This window comes from Daucus carota, chromosome 5, assembly GCF_001625215.2.
Source record: "Daucus carota subsp. sativus chromosome 5, DH1 v3.0, whole genome shotgun sequence".
Lineage (NCBI taxonomy): Eukaryota > Viridiplantae > Streptophyta > Magnoliopsida > Apiales > Apiaceae > Daucus > Daucus carota.
In genome coordinates, this window is record NC_030385.2 from 30296039 (window position 1) to 30311746 (window position 15708).

General features: G+C 36.3%; 1 protein-coding gene across 1 annotated transcript; it reads right to left on the minus strand.

The window, feature by feature from the left end:
* Window positions 1–2807: 2807 nt before the first annotated feature.
* On the minus strand, window positions 2808–5157 carry LOC108222118 (wax ester synthase/diacylglycerol acyltransferase 4). The gene is made up of 5 exons (XM_017396022.2): window positions 4644–5157; window positions 3964–4542; window positions 3358–3705; window positions 3121–3258; window positions 2808–3047 (listed from the first exon to the last, which is right to left on the minus strand). The coding sequence occupies exons 1-5, from the start codon at window positions 4860–4862 to the stop codon at window positions 2898–2900; spliced, it is 1434 nt and encodes a 477-aa protein (XP_017251511.1). The 5' UTR covers window positions 4863–5157; the 3' UTR covers window positions 2808–2897.
* Between the last annotated feature and the right edge of the window lie 10551 nt (window positions 5158–15708).

Below are 15708 nucleotides of genomic sequence, written 5' to 3' on the forward strand. Positions count from 1 at the left end.
CTTCAAAGAATTTAAGTCTCGTGTTCATCATGATGAACACGCAACTTTGTCCCGCCGAAGCTACTGGACAAGAGGACAGGCTGATTTAAAGGACAACTCAACTACACTTGCTCCCGTACATCTGCAAAGACTGCAAAGAAATCAGCTTCATTAACTCTTGTAACAGCATCGTTGTTGGTTTAACGGTTAGAAGGATATCTGCGCTGGATCCAGATGTGGATGATTCAAATTCGGATTCAAATTTGTATTTTGTTATGATTAAGTATCTTAATTATGACGATTTGAGTTCTTAATGAAAACAATTTATGATAACAAAAAAAGTATACTCTTTTATTATTCAAATTCGGATTAACATTTTTCCTTCTTTGTAAGAGCGATTAAGAAGTTCTCGAAATTTTGTTATTCCTAAGAGAAGTTAAATCTAGGATTACAGTAATACAAAATAAGATACATAGATGACAGGGATGAAACCAGGAATTTGGGTTGGGGTGGGCTTGACAAGTGAATAACGAAAAAGAACTGCACCCAGTTAATCAGCATTATCTGTTCTATTTTCTCAATTTACTTGATTAAATTAGTTCTGGACTTAGTTGATAGTGAGTTTAGGCTTACTTAACACATAAATCATATAATATATATACTTCCTCTGTCCCATTTAATTCTATACGTTTCTTTTTCACTGCTCGACACGCACTTCAATGTTCTTATAAAACATAGTTCTATAATTTATTTTTAAAATTTTCTTTTTCTGAATAAAAATATAACATTCAAATTTTTATACAGAAAAGGAAAATCTTAAAAATAAGTTATAAAACTATACTTTACGGGATCATTAATGTCCGTGCCGCGTCCCCGTCCCCCAATGTATATAACTCAGGGGGACGGAGGGAGTAATTATTAATATTTTTTAAAAAAACTTCCTTGGCTTAAGTCCAGGAAAGCCTTTTGTACTTCCGTCTCCATGATGATATTGACTCTGTCATTTATTATATTTAATATTTTAATATATTTAATATTTTAGTCTACTCGAAATTGTGGTGTGGAAGATGCTACGAACAGATCGATTTCATTAATTATTCCAATCCTTTCTTCTCTGACATCTAAGACCTCCAGTTATCCCGTCCGCTCGTCTAGTTTATCTCTTTTAAATATCAAAAATATAATAATACTCATGCAAATCTTCAGGAAAAGGAGAAGAATGAGGGCTAAACATATGGGTAACCGTCACCATGTCCGGTATTCACGCCTGTGCACATCATATATATGTAACATGTTAGTATGGGTTTAATGCTTGTGAGAAGCAACAAAGTATACGATGATTTTATGAAAGTTACGGAGTGTAGTTGCCACAGTTTCTTTTTCTAAGCACAGTTTCTTTTTCTAAGCAATAGTCATATCACCTAGGGCATACCCTAAAAAAGTGGAACATGTCATGTATGGTCTGACTTTTAAAAATCAATGGAAATAGTGATGGACCGAGATTTACATTCAGGGAAATATGTTAGGTGTTTACGAGTCAATTTAGTGACAAATATCGGTAATAACAAGGATTCATTTAACTAATACACTAGATTTTATTTTAGAAAGAGGGGGATTTCATATACTAATATTTATTTTTATACTCTATAAATAAGAAATGGTTGGAACTTGTCATTATCCAATCGTCCAACTTCTTTATTTTGTATTAAATTTAAGTACAAATTGTATTTTCATTAAAGTTTTATCGAGTATAATCATTATTATATATTTAATGAATCATTTTTTCTAATTAAAAAAATAGGTGTTTACTATAATCATATTTCTCATTTATTTTAGATTAAAAGTTAATTACATATTATTGAATATATTTTAAAAAAGTTAAATATTTATATTAACGTAATTACAACCAACCAATTACTAAATATATAAAAAATAAAAAGTGATATTTTATTATAAAAGAAATAAATTTACGTCGACGATTAGATACTGATTACTCATACCCTTAAATTTAGATATGCAATATTGAATCATGCCGAAAAACTGATCCAAATGTTGAGAAACCAGTTGCTGTATGTGATCATCTTCATCAGTAACTTTTTCTTATCAAAACTTGTTTTGCTGGAGAGGAGTCATGATATGATGAGCTGTATATGGTGCGATTCACCATTTCGTGCACCGTTGTCGCCAACTATATACTAAAGTCTTGACATTTCAGAAGATTTGGAGAGCAAATCAAATTCAAGACCATTGCATTCTGTAATATTGTCCATATATGGGTTTTCGGATAATATAAATAGTTGGGTGAGAAATAAATTATTTTATTAGAATTAGTTGTCAAACTAAAAATTACACAGTACTTGGCCAGATTCATATATTATATTTTTCTAAATACGAACCCTAAATTTTAAAATAAAATAAAATTGACTCAAAAAAATAGAATTTGGTGGAACATTCAAGTAACTGTGCAGTTTACGAGAACTGTTAAATCTTATAATATCATCCAAAAGCGAGTGTTTATTTATAAATAAATATCATCACCCGTCACCGTACCACCATGCTATTTTATGGAGTGTTAGTTCATTGCTTAGTATTCATAATAATTTCAAGCTCGTTAAATCATCTTAATGTATACATATAAGCGTCTAAATTACCTGCCATAAACCTAGCTTTTAGTTTAAGAGAGAAGCAGTGGAATTTCATTAGTCGTGGTTAAGTATAACATGAAGAGACAGAAGGCCGTGATTCTGATTGACTAAACATAACCAAGTCACATCAGGCTCAGGGATGATCGGATTTCCCTCTCTCTCATCAATTAATTATCACGTACGTGAACAGGAAAATAAACTTCCATAAGTTAATAACAGTGACCAGTTCCAGAGAGAAATGTCTATTTTGGGGAACCAAACATAAATAGAAGCTCAACAACCCGAAAGAATAGCAGCTTCAAATATGTCGTCATACGCTTTCTGGATGAATGCCTTCACCTTGTTCGGATCGATTAACCCTTCTTCCGCTGCAATGGTTGCTCGTAAAGTTCCCACGTAACTTATCAGACCTACAGTTAGACTCTGCATAATAGAAAACACAATTCCATTAATACAAGGTGTACGCAGAGATTAAGAAAAATGTACAATTAATGACCTGTGGAAGTCCGGAAGCTGTGAAGTAGAGCCCATTAATAGGATTGTTAGCCAAAGCCATCTGTTCTATGGGTCCAATCATATTGCTAATGGTCAGGCTCGAATTCTTCATAGTGTTGTAAAGTAATTTAGAAGTAGCCTGCTCCGTCAATCAAACCAACGTGTAATTTTATGTATAAAATTTTGTACACAATTATGTACACCAAGTATTGCGGGAGGAGAGTGATATTTTGCATACCTCTGGACCTGCAACTTTAAGGGATATATCTAAAAGCTGACCGGTAAGAAAAGCAGCATAGTTGTTCCTCAGTCGCTTGATAGTTTGGTGCGTTTGAAAGACGAAATCAAGGGAATTACGCGGATCGGTCAATTTGGGCATAGGCAGATGCAGAAATGCGAAATGATTACCCCATGGCATGCTAGCCTTGGGTTTAAGCATCTCACTAACGGACTTGTAGCCTTGAATGTCCCTTGTATTAAGCAATCCCAGTGATGTCGAATTTGCACTGCTCGATTTGCTCTCCTCCGCCTCCATGTACATCCTAACTCCCAGTAATATTGCACCCGTCATCACATCATTTATCGTCTACATGTTCAAAACACAAACTAATCAGTGATATGGACAGGAGTAGTTTTAGGTGTACAAAATTGTGTACAAAAAATTAATTTGTACATAATGACATGATAATTGATGTGATAGTTTTAATTAATGTTGTTGATGTAAGTAGAGGGATCATTCCAATTAAAGCCCATCACATATAATTATGTCCACAATTATGTACACCAAACATTCCTATATATGGATAGTTACGTGAAAAATAAAAAATTCATGAGATTTATTTACCACTTTCAGATTTGTAGTAATTTTCTTGATGTGATCTAGGCGAAAGGCCATCGTGGTTATGGCCAGAGGACGGAACTCGACTCCTTCAGAGGAAGACCTAATCGGAGTATAATCATCTTCCAATATACTGCTCCTTAACATAGCCCGTCCAAAATCCAAAAGACTTGTCATGACAGTATACGAAAACTGAGCAGCGCTTTTGAGCAAGGAAACATTTGGCTTTTTAGCCTTGGTGCTTGAGGATTGACGAGAAGGAAGTGTTAGTGGAAGAGAAGGATCATCAGCTCTTTGTAGACAAGAAAGAAGAGCTCCCATAAGTGAATACCCATCCCCTAGTGAATGATGAAACCTAAATATAAGACAGCCAGCTCCATTTCTTGTTGGATACCTAAATTTGTGAATCTGCCATAAGGGTTTGCTTTGTGGAAGTGGTTCAAGTGCAATTTTAGAAATGTAGCTATGAAGACACTCTTCGTATTCTTCGGGCGATAATCCTTCGGGAAATTGAGGATCAAAGAAATGGTCATAAACGTTCACTTCAACAGGCTTCCATTTCTTTACACTTTTCTTATCATCAATCTGTAGAATAAAATAAAAAAATAAAATAAATTATGAACAATATTATTCCTGATTAAAAATTTATCTATATCGATTTCGAGATAGAGCATGTACATACGTACCATGATACAAGAAAAGCGAGGGTTGATGGGTAAGAAAACTTCTTGGATGAGAGATGTGGGCAAGTCATTTACGGGAACTTGGAATTCAAGAACCGCGTAGAGAGAAAGAGACACAACTGAACTGTTGAGGTATTGTCCTAGTGGGCTTACTGGTGTTCCTTCTTCTTCTTGATCGTGTACTTCATGGTCATCAATCTTTGTCTTCACCTTCAACGCCATGGCTACAATCTATGCTTTTACTTGCCGCGGGATATTATTGTTTGTATATATGTTTGTGTCTGAACACTCTGGACCCCTCTCACCTTTATATAAATAGATAAATGAATATTATACTCCTACACTATATCCCTTACTGAATAACTGGCGAGCATGAATTTGCTCGTAGGCCTTGTGTACGCACTACGCAGCATCAGTGAAAAGTGAAAACCTATCGGTTTGAATTTCAAATGGATTTAGTAGAGTTCGAAGTTTTTAATTAGAATTTGATATTTTCTGAAACCCTGACGAGATTAAAATGAGTATGGAATAGAAGAACTGCACTCTAACAAAAGAAGATAAACTTTCAAGACATTGATAGATTAATAATAATATCAGAAAGTCGCAGTTTTGATTAGTTAATCGGGTTTGAGGACCATAACCAATGAGATAAGGGTTGACATAACACGTCAAACATTACGAGGTTTAACCGTCCGAAGTTTCGGTCGGCACAGATAAAAATTTGATTATAATTAGCCTTTTAATGATCGCTGGTTAATTTTTGAATTAATTCGGGTCTCAATTTCTTTTTCTAACTTCTAAATTGACTTCAAACTTGTTTACGTGTACATGCTATATAGACGGGATTATGATAACATGATAATGCGCACACTTCTACCGATCGATATATCATGTATGGGACACTTTTACCGATCGATATATCACATATGGGGTCTAACCACGTCATTCATGTTAGGCCACTCAAAGCCTAGCATGAATTACGTTACTCACAGTGCTATTTACATTTTAGCTTTATGATCTATATCCTTAAAATTGTTCAGAAGTTCTTCACGGTGAGTTGCAATTGGCGAATGTGATTTTCTACGCAGGACTCTCATTATTATACACTTATACTCAAACTTTTTGGTTGCAATTCAAGCATTTTCATATACAATTGTGTACGTCATATTTACCAACATCGATGAGTAACAATCAAATCCAAATGCACGGATAATATTTATATATGACCCAATCATAATTTTAAACAAAAATTAAGTTGTAAACGATTTAAGAGGAGCCATCGTTCTATTGTTGCCTTTCGGGTCATCCTCAACTCCATCATCGTCATTATCATTGTTATTGTCCTCGTCATCATCATACCCACCATCTTCACTACTGTCTACGCTCGCCCTCCTTAGAGCATCTCCAACGGTGCTCCTAAATCATTTCTTAAACAATGATATAGAATGTGGCTCCTAATAAGTTAATACACTAGAAAATGTGAAAACTCCAATGCTATTCTTTATAGTTGGCTCTTTATTCACATTTTATATTTATTTTATATAAATGAGAGGAAAATGTTAACTAGAAGAGAGTGAAGATTGAAGAGAAATTAATGTAATATTGAGTTAAGAGCTACTAGATACTCTCTAAAAGATTGGAGAGAGAGTAGTCTCCTAATTTTTTAAAGAGCATCTAGGAGCCCATTAGAGTACTAAATTTTGATTTGCTCCTAAAATTTAGACTTAACAGCTTGTTTAAAAAGCATATGGAGTTGCTCTTATCACCTAAAATTTAAGTGATGGACAATTATTATCATTGCATAATTATGTTAGCTAACAAAGTTTAATTTAAATAATAAATAATGTATATCAATTGTACCATCTGGTGTTGGCGTGTTGCTTCTCATACTTAGGGGCCGTTTGGCTGGGCTTAAAAGAAGTAACTTATTGCTTAAAATAAAGAAATGCATTAAAAGTTATAAGTTGGTTTGGATTTATAAGCTACCAGAAGTGTTTGGATACTGTGACTTATAAGCTACCAGAAATTTTTTAAGTGTTTGGATAACTTAACTTATAAGTTGATGATATTAGTTTGGTAATTTTGTAATATAAATAATTTGTTTCTTTTAAAAAAATAATTATAATTACGAAAGATCTTTTATTGTTAATACATGAAATATTTTACAAGTAAAAAATTTTAAACGCTGCATTAAAAGAAAAAAAATTAATAACTGCAAATAATACAAGTAAAAAGGTGCATCATTTATTTAATACCAGCTGCAATTTCATCACGTTTCGCATTCCAAATTTCATCATTATTGCTTTCGCTGCTGGATTCTCCACGGTTAATATTGGTTCTTGAAGTTGAATTTTCCGGCATATAATTTTCCTGTTCGGCAGTTTGAAAAGCGTTATCTGCAACATTTGATTTCCTGATATAATTATGAACCGTCATTGTAGCCAGAACGATATCTGTTTGTGTATTTATTGTATACATTGGCATATTTGCCAAAATAGCAAATTTAGCTTTCCACACTCCAAATGTCCGTTCGATAACCATTCTACACGATGAATGTAAATGATTATATCGCTCTTTTGCATTTCGCGGTTCACGTGCAGTACCATTAGCGCGACGAAAATCTTGTAAATGATATCTTATTTTTGAACCCTTGTACGGAGCCATATATCCTTTTTTATGTACATAACCTGCATCAACAAGATAATAATTATTTCCGATTGGATGCGGAAAATTAAGTTCAGGATTAGTTCTGGCCTCATTCAAAATACGACTATCATGTGCTTAGCCTTCCCAACCCGCCCATGCAAAAGTAAAACACAAGTTAAAATCGCATATGGCAAGAATATTTTGAGTGGCAAATCCTTTGCGACCAAAATAAACTGTGCGTTCTGATCCGGTACGCGACATTTAATATGTGTTCCATCAATAGCTCCGATGGCATCCTGTAGTTAGTACAAAAATTAATATATAAATTGCATAAATCAATTGGTTCATTTTTAATTAAATTTAAATATCACTATAATTATTACCTTGAAATGTGGATAATATTTACTTTGTTGAGGCTTATGAAACTTCGATCCAGCGTTATAGTTCGAAGCCGGTTTTATGTAATCCCTTGCCATTCGACACAGTGCTTCCAGAACAGAATGAAAATGACGGCTAATTGTCTCTTCAGAATGGTTGAACATCTCTTGCATTACACGATTACTTGTCCCGTGAGCAACAGTCATTAAGAACATACCGACTGCCTCGTACTGTGACATCCCACGTGTGGGTACCAATCCGTACCTTTCAACTAAAATGTTGCATAAAGAAACATATAAAACTTTATTCATTCGAAAATCTCGATAACACCGATTATCATTTCCTTCCATAATTTCCTGAATTAATATTGATCCGGTACGAATTGAAGTACGGCATGGCTCTTTCTTTAAGAAGCTGTCATAGTAGTACGCCAGAGTGTAGACACAAGCTGCACTTACAGCTTGCCATTCACGTAGATTTTGTTCATCAATTTCCTTGTCTTCTTCTTCATCTTCTACTTGTTCATCAATTTCCTCGTCATTCATGTGTTCGTCGTTTGTGTTGGGGTACTGATTTATGTTGGGGTACTGACCTTGAAAAGGATTGAAAGACTGGCCAAATTGGTTGTTTATGTTGGGGTACTGACCTTGAAAAGGATTGAAAGACTGACCAAATTGGTTGTTTGCGTTAGGGTATTGGCCTTCAAAAGGATTGAAGCTATCAGAAGAATGATCAGAATAATGATTTGATTCATTAGAATACTGATGAAATTCATAATTATGGGTGTTGAAAGGATCATAGGAACCAGAGGATTGGCCAAACTGATTATTTGGATTGAAAGGATCCATTTGCTTGAAATAAAAGAACGCATGCATTTGTAACCTATATAGCAAAAAACCCAACCAACACACAAAAAATTAACTGCAAACCTGTATAGCATGTGTCCACCATGATTCTGGTGCTTCAATTGTCTTGCTCAGCTCATTCCACCCAAGGCCACTTTCACCGAATTTGAGTTTCTTGAAGATCTGAAAATCCGCTTTCATTTTCTCTCAGTGGTTCTTCATCTGTTTATGAACACACACCACTTTCAATTGTCTGTGGAGTTCTTGCTCGACATTGCTCCAGCCCTCCTTGTTTAGGGTAGTCCCAACCCGGTTTCCCTTGATGACCTCACTGGCGCAGAGCTCGACAAAGAGGGTGTGAACCTCTTCCGTCCACTTAAACGATCCAGACATCTACAAGTATATACAGATCGAATCAAAAAATGTCCAGAACTGAAGCTGCAGATCGACAAAAGAGTGCGTAAAAATTCATTACCGTTGTTTGGATGCGAAGGAGAGCTGAAGATTACCACCAGTTAATTGAAAAGCAGCTCCGAGAAAGAAGAGATACGAGAAGAAGCCGAAGTCGCCGCTAGAAAGAGAGAAGAAGCTGAAGTCGCCGCTCGAGGAGGTCGTTTTCTGTTACAACGAAAGAAGCAGAAGTTGGGGGTTCAAAAATAAGCTAGGTTTCAAAGCTTATTTGTGTGGGCTTATTTCCAATTTAATCCGCCAGCTTCTTTGTTGCCAAACGGTCTGACTAAAGGCTGAAGTGGGCTTCTGAGGCTTTTAAGCCCAGAAGTCCCACAGCCAAACAGCATCTTATTGCATATGGAGGTCAGTATTTCCCTCACAAACCTCACACATTCTCGAATACGACTTGGACATCGATTTTAAGTTTTTCTTGCATCTTAAGAGCGGAATTAACTGTATTATTCACGTGTTCATATGTGGGAAGTGTATGATATGTTGTCGTATTTTGCTTGTACATCAGCTGGGATCGTGAGACTCATATTGAAAAGTATTGGGTCTGGTACTGATGACGGATCGATACCTTGACTAGAAGAATCGGCACCAGCGGCATGCCGAACTCTATAGTTAGCATCGAGGTTCATACCCCGAAGTCGAGGAAAACCAACAAGCTCATTTTGGGAGGTCTTGAGCTCCCCACTGCCATAGTCACAAGTCATCACTCCTGCGATTTTTTGACCTTTTCAATACCGTCGGACATACCAGTAAGGGCTTCCTGATTCCACATAACTGTATCTGAATACCGGTCCTATATATTAAAAAATTGTTCAAGTCCCCAACAAATTATAGTTCCTCACACTGTTTGATATGAAACTGAGAATAAACAAACTCAAGAAAATGTACGTCTAGGACAAGCAAAATTATTTTATTCAACTGAAGTAATACAGACTTAATAGGCAAGGGCCAAAACAAGTAAGCTGCAAAATATGGAAACTACTAACAACTTTCCTAACACACTTCTACCTCTATGTTTTATTCAAATTCGATCCTACAATTACTCCACCATTAGCCAGACAAATTGGCACTGCTGACTCAAACAAACTGCATAAATCAAGTATATAAAATAGCATTCAAATATTGTGTTTCAGATTAATCCCAACATTACTCCCCCTTAATCTGAAACTGAACCTCCTAGATGTTTAACTCCCAGAAGCCTCCGCATCTTCTCAAACTTTGCTGTTGCCATAGCCTTTGTCAAAGTATCAGCTCGCTGCAATTCACTTTTCACATGTTTCAGAATAATTTCACCACGTTCGCACTCTCGAATAAAATGATAACGTATGTCTATATGTTTACTGCGCCCGTGGAAGACTGGATTTTTGGCAAGATCTATAGCAGACTTGTTATCGATATACAAGATCACTGGACCTATATTTTCAGCTGTTACTTGACTAAGAACATTACGTAACCAAATCCCTTGACAAGCAGCTGCTGTAGCCGCCATAAACTCTGCTTCGCATGAAGATAACGCCACACACCTTTGTTTCTGTGACACCCAAGTAATTAAGCTCTCATTTAAGTAGAATACCATACCCCCAGTGCTTTTCCTATCATCAATTTGTCCTGCCAGGTCGCTGTCTGAGTAGCCTGTAAGCATGTTATTTCCACTATTCTTAGTGTATACTAGGCCAAAGTTCAGTGTACCTTTTACATAGCGAAGGATCCTTTTTACAGCATTCAGATGAATGATAGTTGGACGCTCCATGTATCTGCTCACGATCCCGACAACAAATGCTATGTCAGGTCTGGTATGTACCAGGTACCTGAGACCTCCTACCATGCTTCTGAATCGTGTGGTGTCAACCACTTTTACACCTTCATCTTTGGTAAGTTGTTCCTTGGGATCCATCGGGTACTTTGTTGGATTACAATCAATCATTCCAGCCTTTTCAAGAATCTTTCTCGCATAGCCAGTTTGTTTCAGTTCAATAAAACCATCTCTTTGTTCTACCTCGATACCCAGATAGTAGCTTAGCTTGCCCATATCACTCATTTCGAACTCACATTGCATCTGTTTCTTGAATGTTTCGATGATGGAAATATTAGTTCCTGTGACCAAAAGATCATCCACATATACACCCACAATAATCACATCATCTCCTTCCCTCTTGGTATAAACACCGTGTTCGTATGGACATTTTGTGAAGCCAAGTCGTTCAAGGCACTTGCTGAGCTTTGCGTACCATGCCCGATGGGCCTGTCTCAAACCATATAACGCCTTTGATAATTTATACACCTTATGTTCTTCTCCCTCTTTTACAAATCCCTCCGGCTGAGCAACATAGACTTCTTCGGTGATCTCCCCATTCAGAAACGCCGTTTTAACATCAAGATGATGTACCTGCCAGTTGTTCTTTGCAGAGAGAGCCAACAACAAACGCACCGTTTCTAGGCGAGTTACAGGTGCAAAGACTTCATCATAATCTACTCTGTGTTCTTGGACATATCCTTTGGCGACTAGTCTCGCCTTATGCTTGATAATCTTTCCACTGGCATCCTTTTTAAGCTTGAATATCCATTTTAATCCAATGACCTTATGACCTCGTGGAAGTTCAGTCAAACTCCAAGTGCCATTTTTTTCAATCGAATCCAACTCTCTTTCCATGGCCTGTCTCCAGGGACGTTCCTTTGTTGCTTGACCATACGTCGTTGGTTCATCCAATTGTGCAAGTAGTAGTTCTTCATCAATCTCAACTTCTTCTGAGGCATTATAAACATCAACCAATGATCTGAATCTTTTTGGTTCTCCACTGTCATCGTAATTATTACGATCTAGGTTTGACGAGTGTGACAAAGGTGTTGCATGTTGAGATTCATCAGTAGCATCTGTGTGTACACCTTTTGGACTGTTTGGATCAATTTCATCTGTCAATTGAATATCAGGAATGAAGAATCCATTGTTTTCAATCGATTCTTTCTCCTTATGTGCATCCCATGGCCATATTTTATTTTCTTCAAAGACTACGTCTCTGCTTACATAAACTCGATTACCATCTGGATCGTAGAGTCGATATGCCTTTGTCCCTGGTTCTTTACCAAGATTGATCACTTTCTTGCTTCGTTTGTCCAGCTTTTTCGTTTGAGTTCCTGGAACCTTCATGTGTGCTAGACAACCAAATACACGTAGATGCCCAATGTCAGGTTTCGTTTTTGTCCATGCCTCATATGGAGTTTTTCCAGTCAAGGCCCGAGTAGGCAATCTATTTAATAGATACACTGAATGTCTTATGGCTTCACCCCACAACATGGACGGCAACTGCATTTCTTTCAAACAGCTTCGCGCCATTTCTACCACTGTTCTATTTCTTCGTTCCACTACGCCATTTTGTTGAGGCGTGTATGGAGCCGTGTAGTGCCTCACAATTCCTGCCTCTTCACAGTAATTTTTGAATTCGTTTGATGTGAATTCTCCACCTCGGTCCGTTCTAAACACTTTCACTTTTCTTCCTGGCCTATCTTCGACTAGAGCTCGGAATTTTTTGAATGCATCAAAAGCTTCATCTTTGTTTTTCAGCAAATAGACCCACATAACACGACTGAAATCATCCACAGGCAAGAAAAAATACTTGTTTCCGGCAGCTGTTTCAAGAAAGATTGGACCACACAAGTCCCCATGAACCAGGTCTAATACTCGTTCTGCACTGTAGGTTGCCTGAGCCGGGAATTGTTTTCTTGTTTGCTTAGACTGTAAACACCCGATGCATACGTCTCCGGATGGTGTAACTTTTGGTAAACCTCTCACCATTTCATTTTTAAACATCATTGTCATGGCTTTGGAATTTACGTGACCAAGACGTAAATGCCACAATCTTGACACTTCTTCCAGTTTCGACAACAAGCAAACAGAACTGCTGGTTTCAATTAGCAGTTTATATAATCTGTTGGGTGATCTTTTTTACTTTCATAAGCAACTTATCATATTTATCATAAACCCACAGAAATATGCCATTAAGAACAACTCTATTCCCCTCTTCAGCCAATTGACCCAAACTAATGATATTGCTGCGAAGATTAGGAATATAGTATACCTCGTTAAGAACAAGTTCCTCCCCATTCTTACATATGAGTGCTATTGATCCCTTTCCTTCTATTTTAACCGTCGAACCATCTCCAAACTTCACCAGTCCTGTCACCGCTTCGTTCAACTTCATGAATTTTGATTTCTGGCCAGTCATGTGATTACTTGCGCCATTGTCCAGATACCAAACATTTGACTCGTGATTCTTGTTATTTTCAACAAGGAGTGAAGGCACTATCTTTTCTTCGTTTATAAGTACAGTCTCATCTGCTTCTTTGTCATGTTTGGCCAGTAACAGTGCTGGTTCATCGTCTTCTACTTGTGCCATATTAACCTCATGTTTTTGCTCCCTACTCCGTCTGGGTTTGCGACACTCAGCTGCATAGTGTCCGTAAATATTACAATTATAACATTTTACTTTGCTCTTATCTCGTCCTCCACGTCCCTTCTGATTTGATAAACTCTCACCCTCAACTTTATTTGTCCGAGTAAGCCATTCTTCTCTGGTGAGTATTAATTTCTTCCCTTGATCAGCCTCTCTCTTGGACCATTCTTCTTCTGTAAGTAACAATTGTCCACCAGTGCTTTCGCTCTTTCCTTTCATTCTTTCTTCATGGGCTTTAAGCGAGCCCACGGTCTCTTCTACAGACATTTTCTCCAAATCACCAAACTGCTCTATTGTAGAGGCAATTTGCAAAAACTTAGTAGGCACTGCACGTAGCAATTTTTTAACCACATAAGATTCGTCCATTTTCTCTCCCAGGGCTCGTATATTTGTTACAAGTCCATTGAGTTTCATATAGAAGTCGTCAAGTTGTTCAGAGTCTTTCATAATCAATGATTCGAACTCTGCCTTAAGTGTTTGTACCCGTGCCTTCTTGACTCGATCTGCACTTTGACACAAAGTTTTGATGGCCTCTCAAGCTTCTTTGGATGTCTTCCGTTCTGCGATTGAGAGTAGCATATCCTCAGGTATGCCCTGATAGATCATGGCTAAGGCCACTTTGTCCGTCTTTTCATCAACAGATGCCTTTGGATCGGTAGGCTCTACAGCACTCCAAACCCCTTGCGCCTGCATGAAGACTTTCATCTTCATAGCCCATGCTGTGTAATTGCTCCTGGCTAACATTGGATAACTCAATCCAATTGACCCTCCTTTCATCTTGCTCATGTCCACCGTTGACATCGTTGACATTCACTGAGTTCCCAGGCTCTGATACCAAATATAGTTCCTCACACTGTTTGATATGAAACTGAGAATAAACAAACTCAAGCAAATGTACGTCTAGAACAAGCAAAATTAATTTATTCAACTGAAGTAATACAGACTTAATAGGCAAGGGCCAAAACAAGTAAGCTGCAAAATATGGAAACTACTAACAACTTTCCTAACACACTTCTACCTCTATGTTTTATTCAAATTCGATCCTACAATTACTCCACCATTAGCCAGACAAATTGGCACTGCTGACTCAAACAAACTGCATAAATCAAGTATATAAAATAGCATTCAAATATTGTGTTTCAGATTAATCCCAACACAAATACGTACATAACCAGAAAATAAAAAATTACAACAAACATGTCATAATATGCCTCAATTTCTCGACTAGCCTCGGTCATCATCTACTTGATCAATTGGCAGAGCCATGTTCTTCTTGGGGTACAACTTTTTTACCAAAAATCCATGGATGGTGCTTCTCCATTTTTTCATGTACCACATACGTCTACAAGGAATTATTTCTTAAATTTATTATTTTAATATAATTTTCCTGAAAATTGTGCTACAATTTTAATATAGATTATGTTTTATCAAAAATAATAAATTTTATTATCTATACTATAATATAATAAGGCAACATAGGTTTAATTTGTAGTCGTACAAAATTTTGGTTTGGTCATCTCCTTTATAACTACAAGTCTGTCGCGTGTAGACTTCTCTTACTCTTACAATATTAAAGAGTTTTATACCATTCAAATTACAAACACTTGTGATGTAATACAAGATAAAAAACTTACAAACACTTGTGATGTAATACAAGATAAAAAACTCCACCATTATTCTTTTAAATATAATTTATATATTGTTTATATACTATATTATAATAAACTCCAAAAAATGTAATAAGTTGGTAAATATAATCTGGTTAAAATCTAATTCATTAATACTAAAATCCTAATAAGTTGATGTTAAAATATAAATTATAATTAATAAATTACGAATTCTATACCCGCCCATGCTTCGCACGGGTTAAAGGCTAGTATAATTAAGAAATAAGAACTATCTTAGAGTCAATGTGCACATGGACTGTACATATATTTGCACATTGCACATATGTTTTCTTATTTTGTATTTTTATACGCATCCACGTCTCTATCAATTTATTGTGTATTTATTGTTTACATTTATTACATTAGATCTAAGATAAATGTTATAAGACAATTTTGAAATATGGAAATATATTTGTTCAATGTTCATCTTGTGCCAGGCTAATTTAGTCTACTAACTTTGTCGCGTCATATATCAAGGAAAACAAGAATGCACAAAAAAGGAAGCAGAAATGTAGATGGTAAGCTTATGGCTACAATTAAAAATAAATTTCATTGTTAATTATATATCTGTTTTGATGTTAATTTTGCAAAATTGGACAAAAATATGAACAAAACACACAAC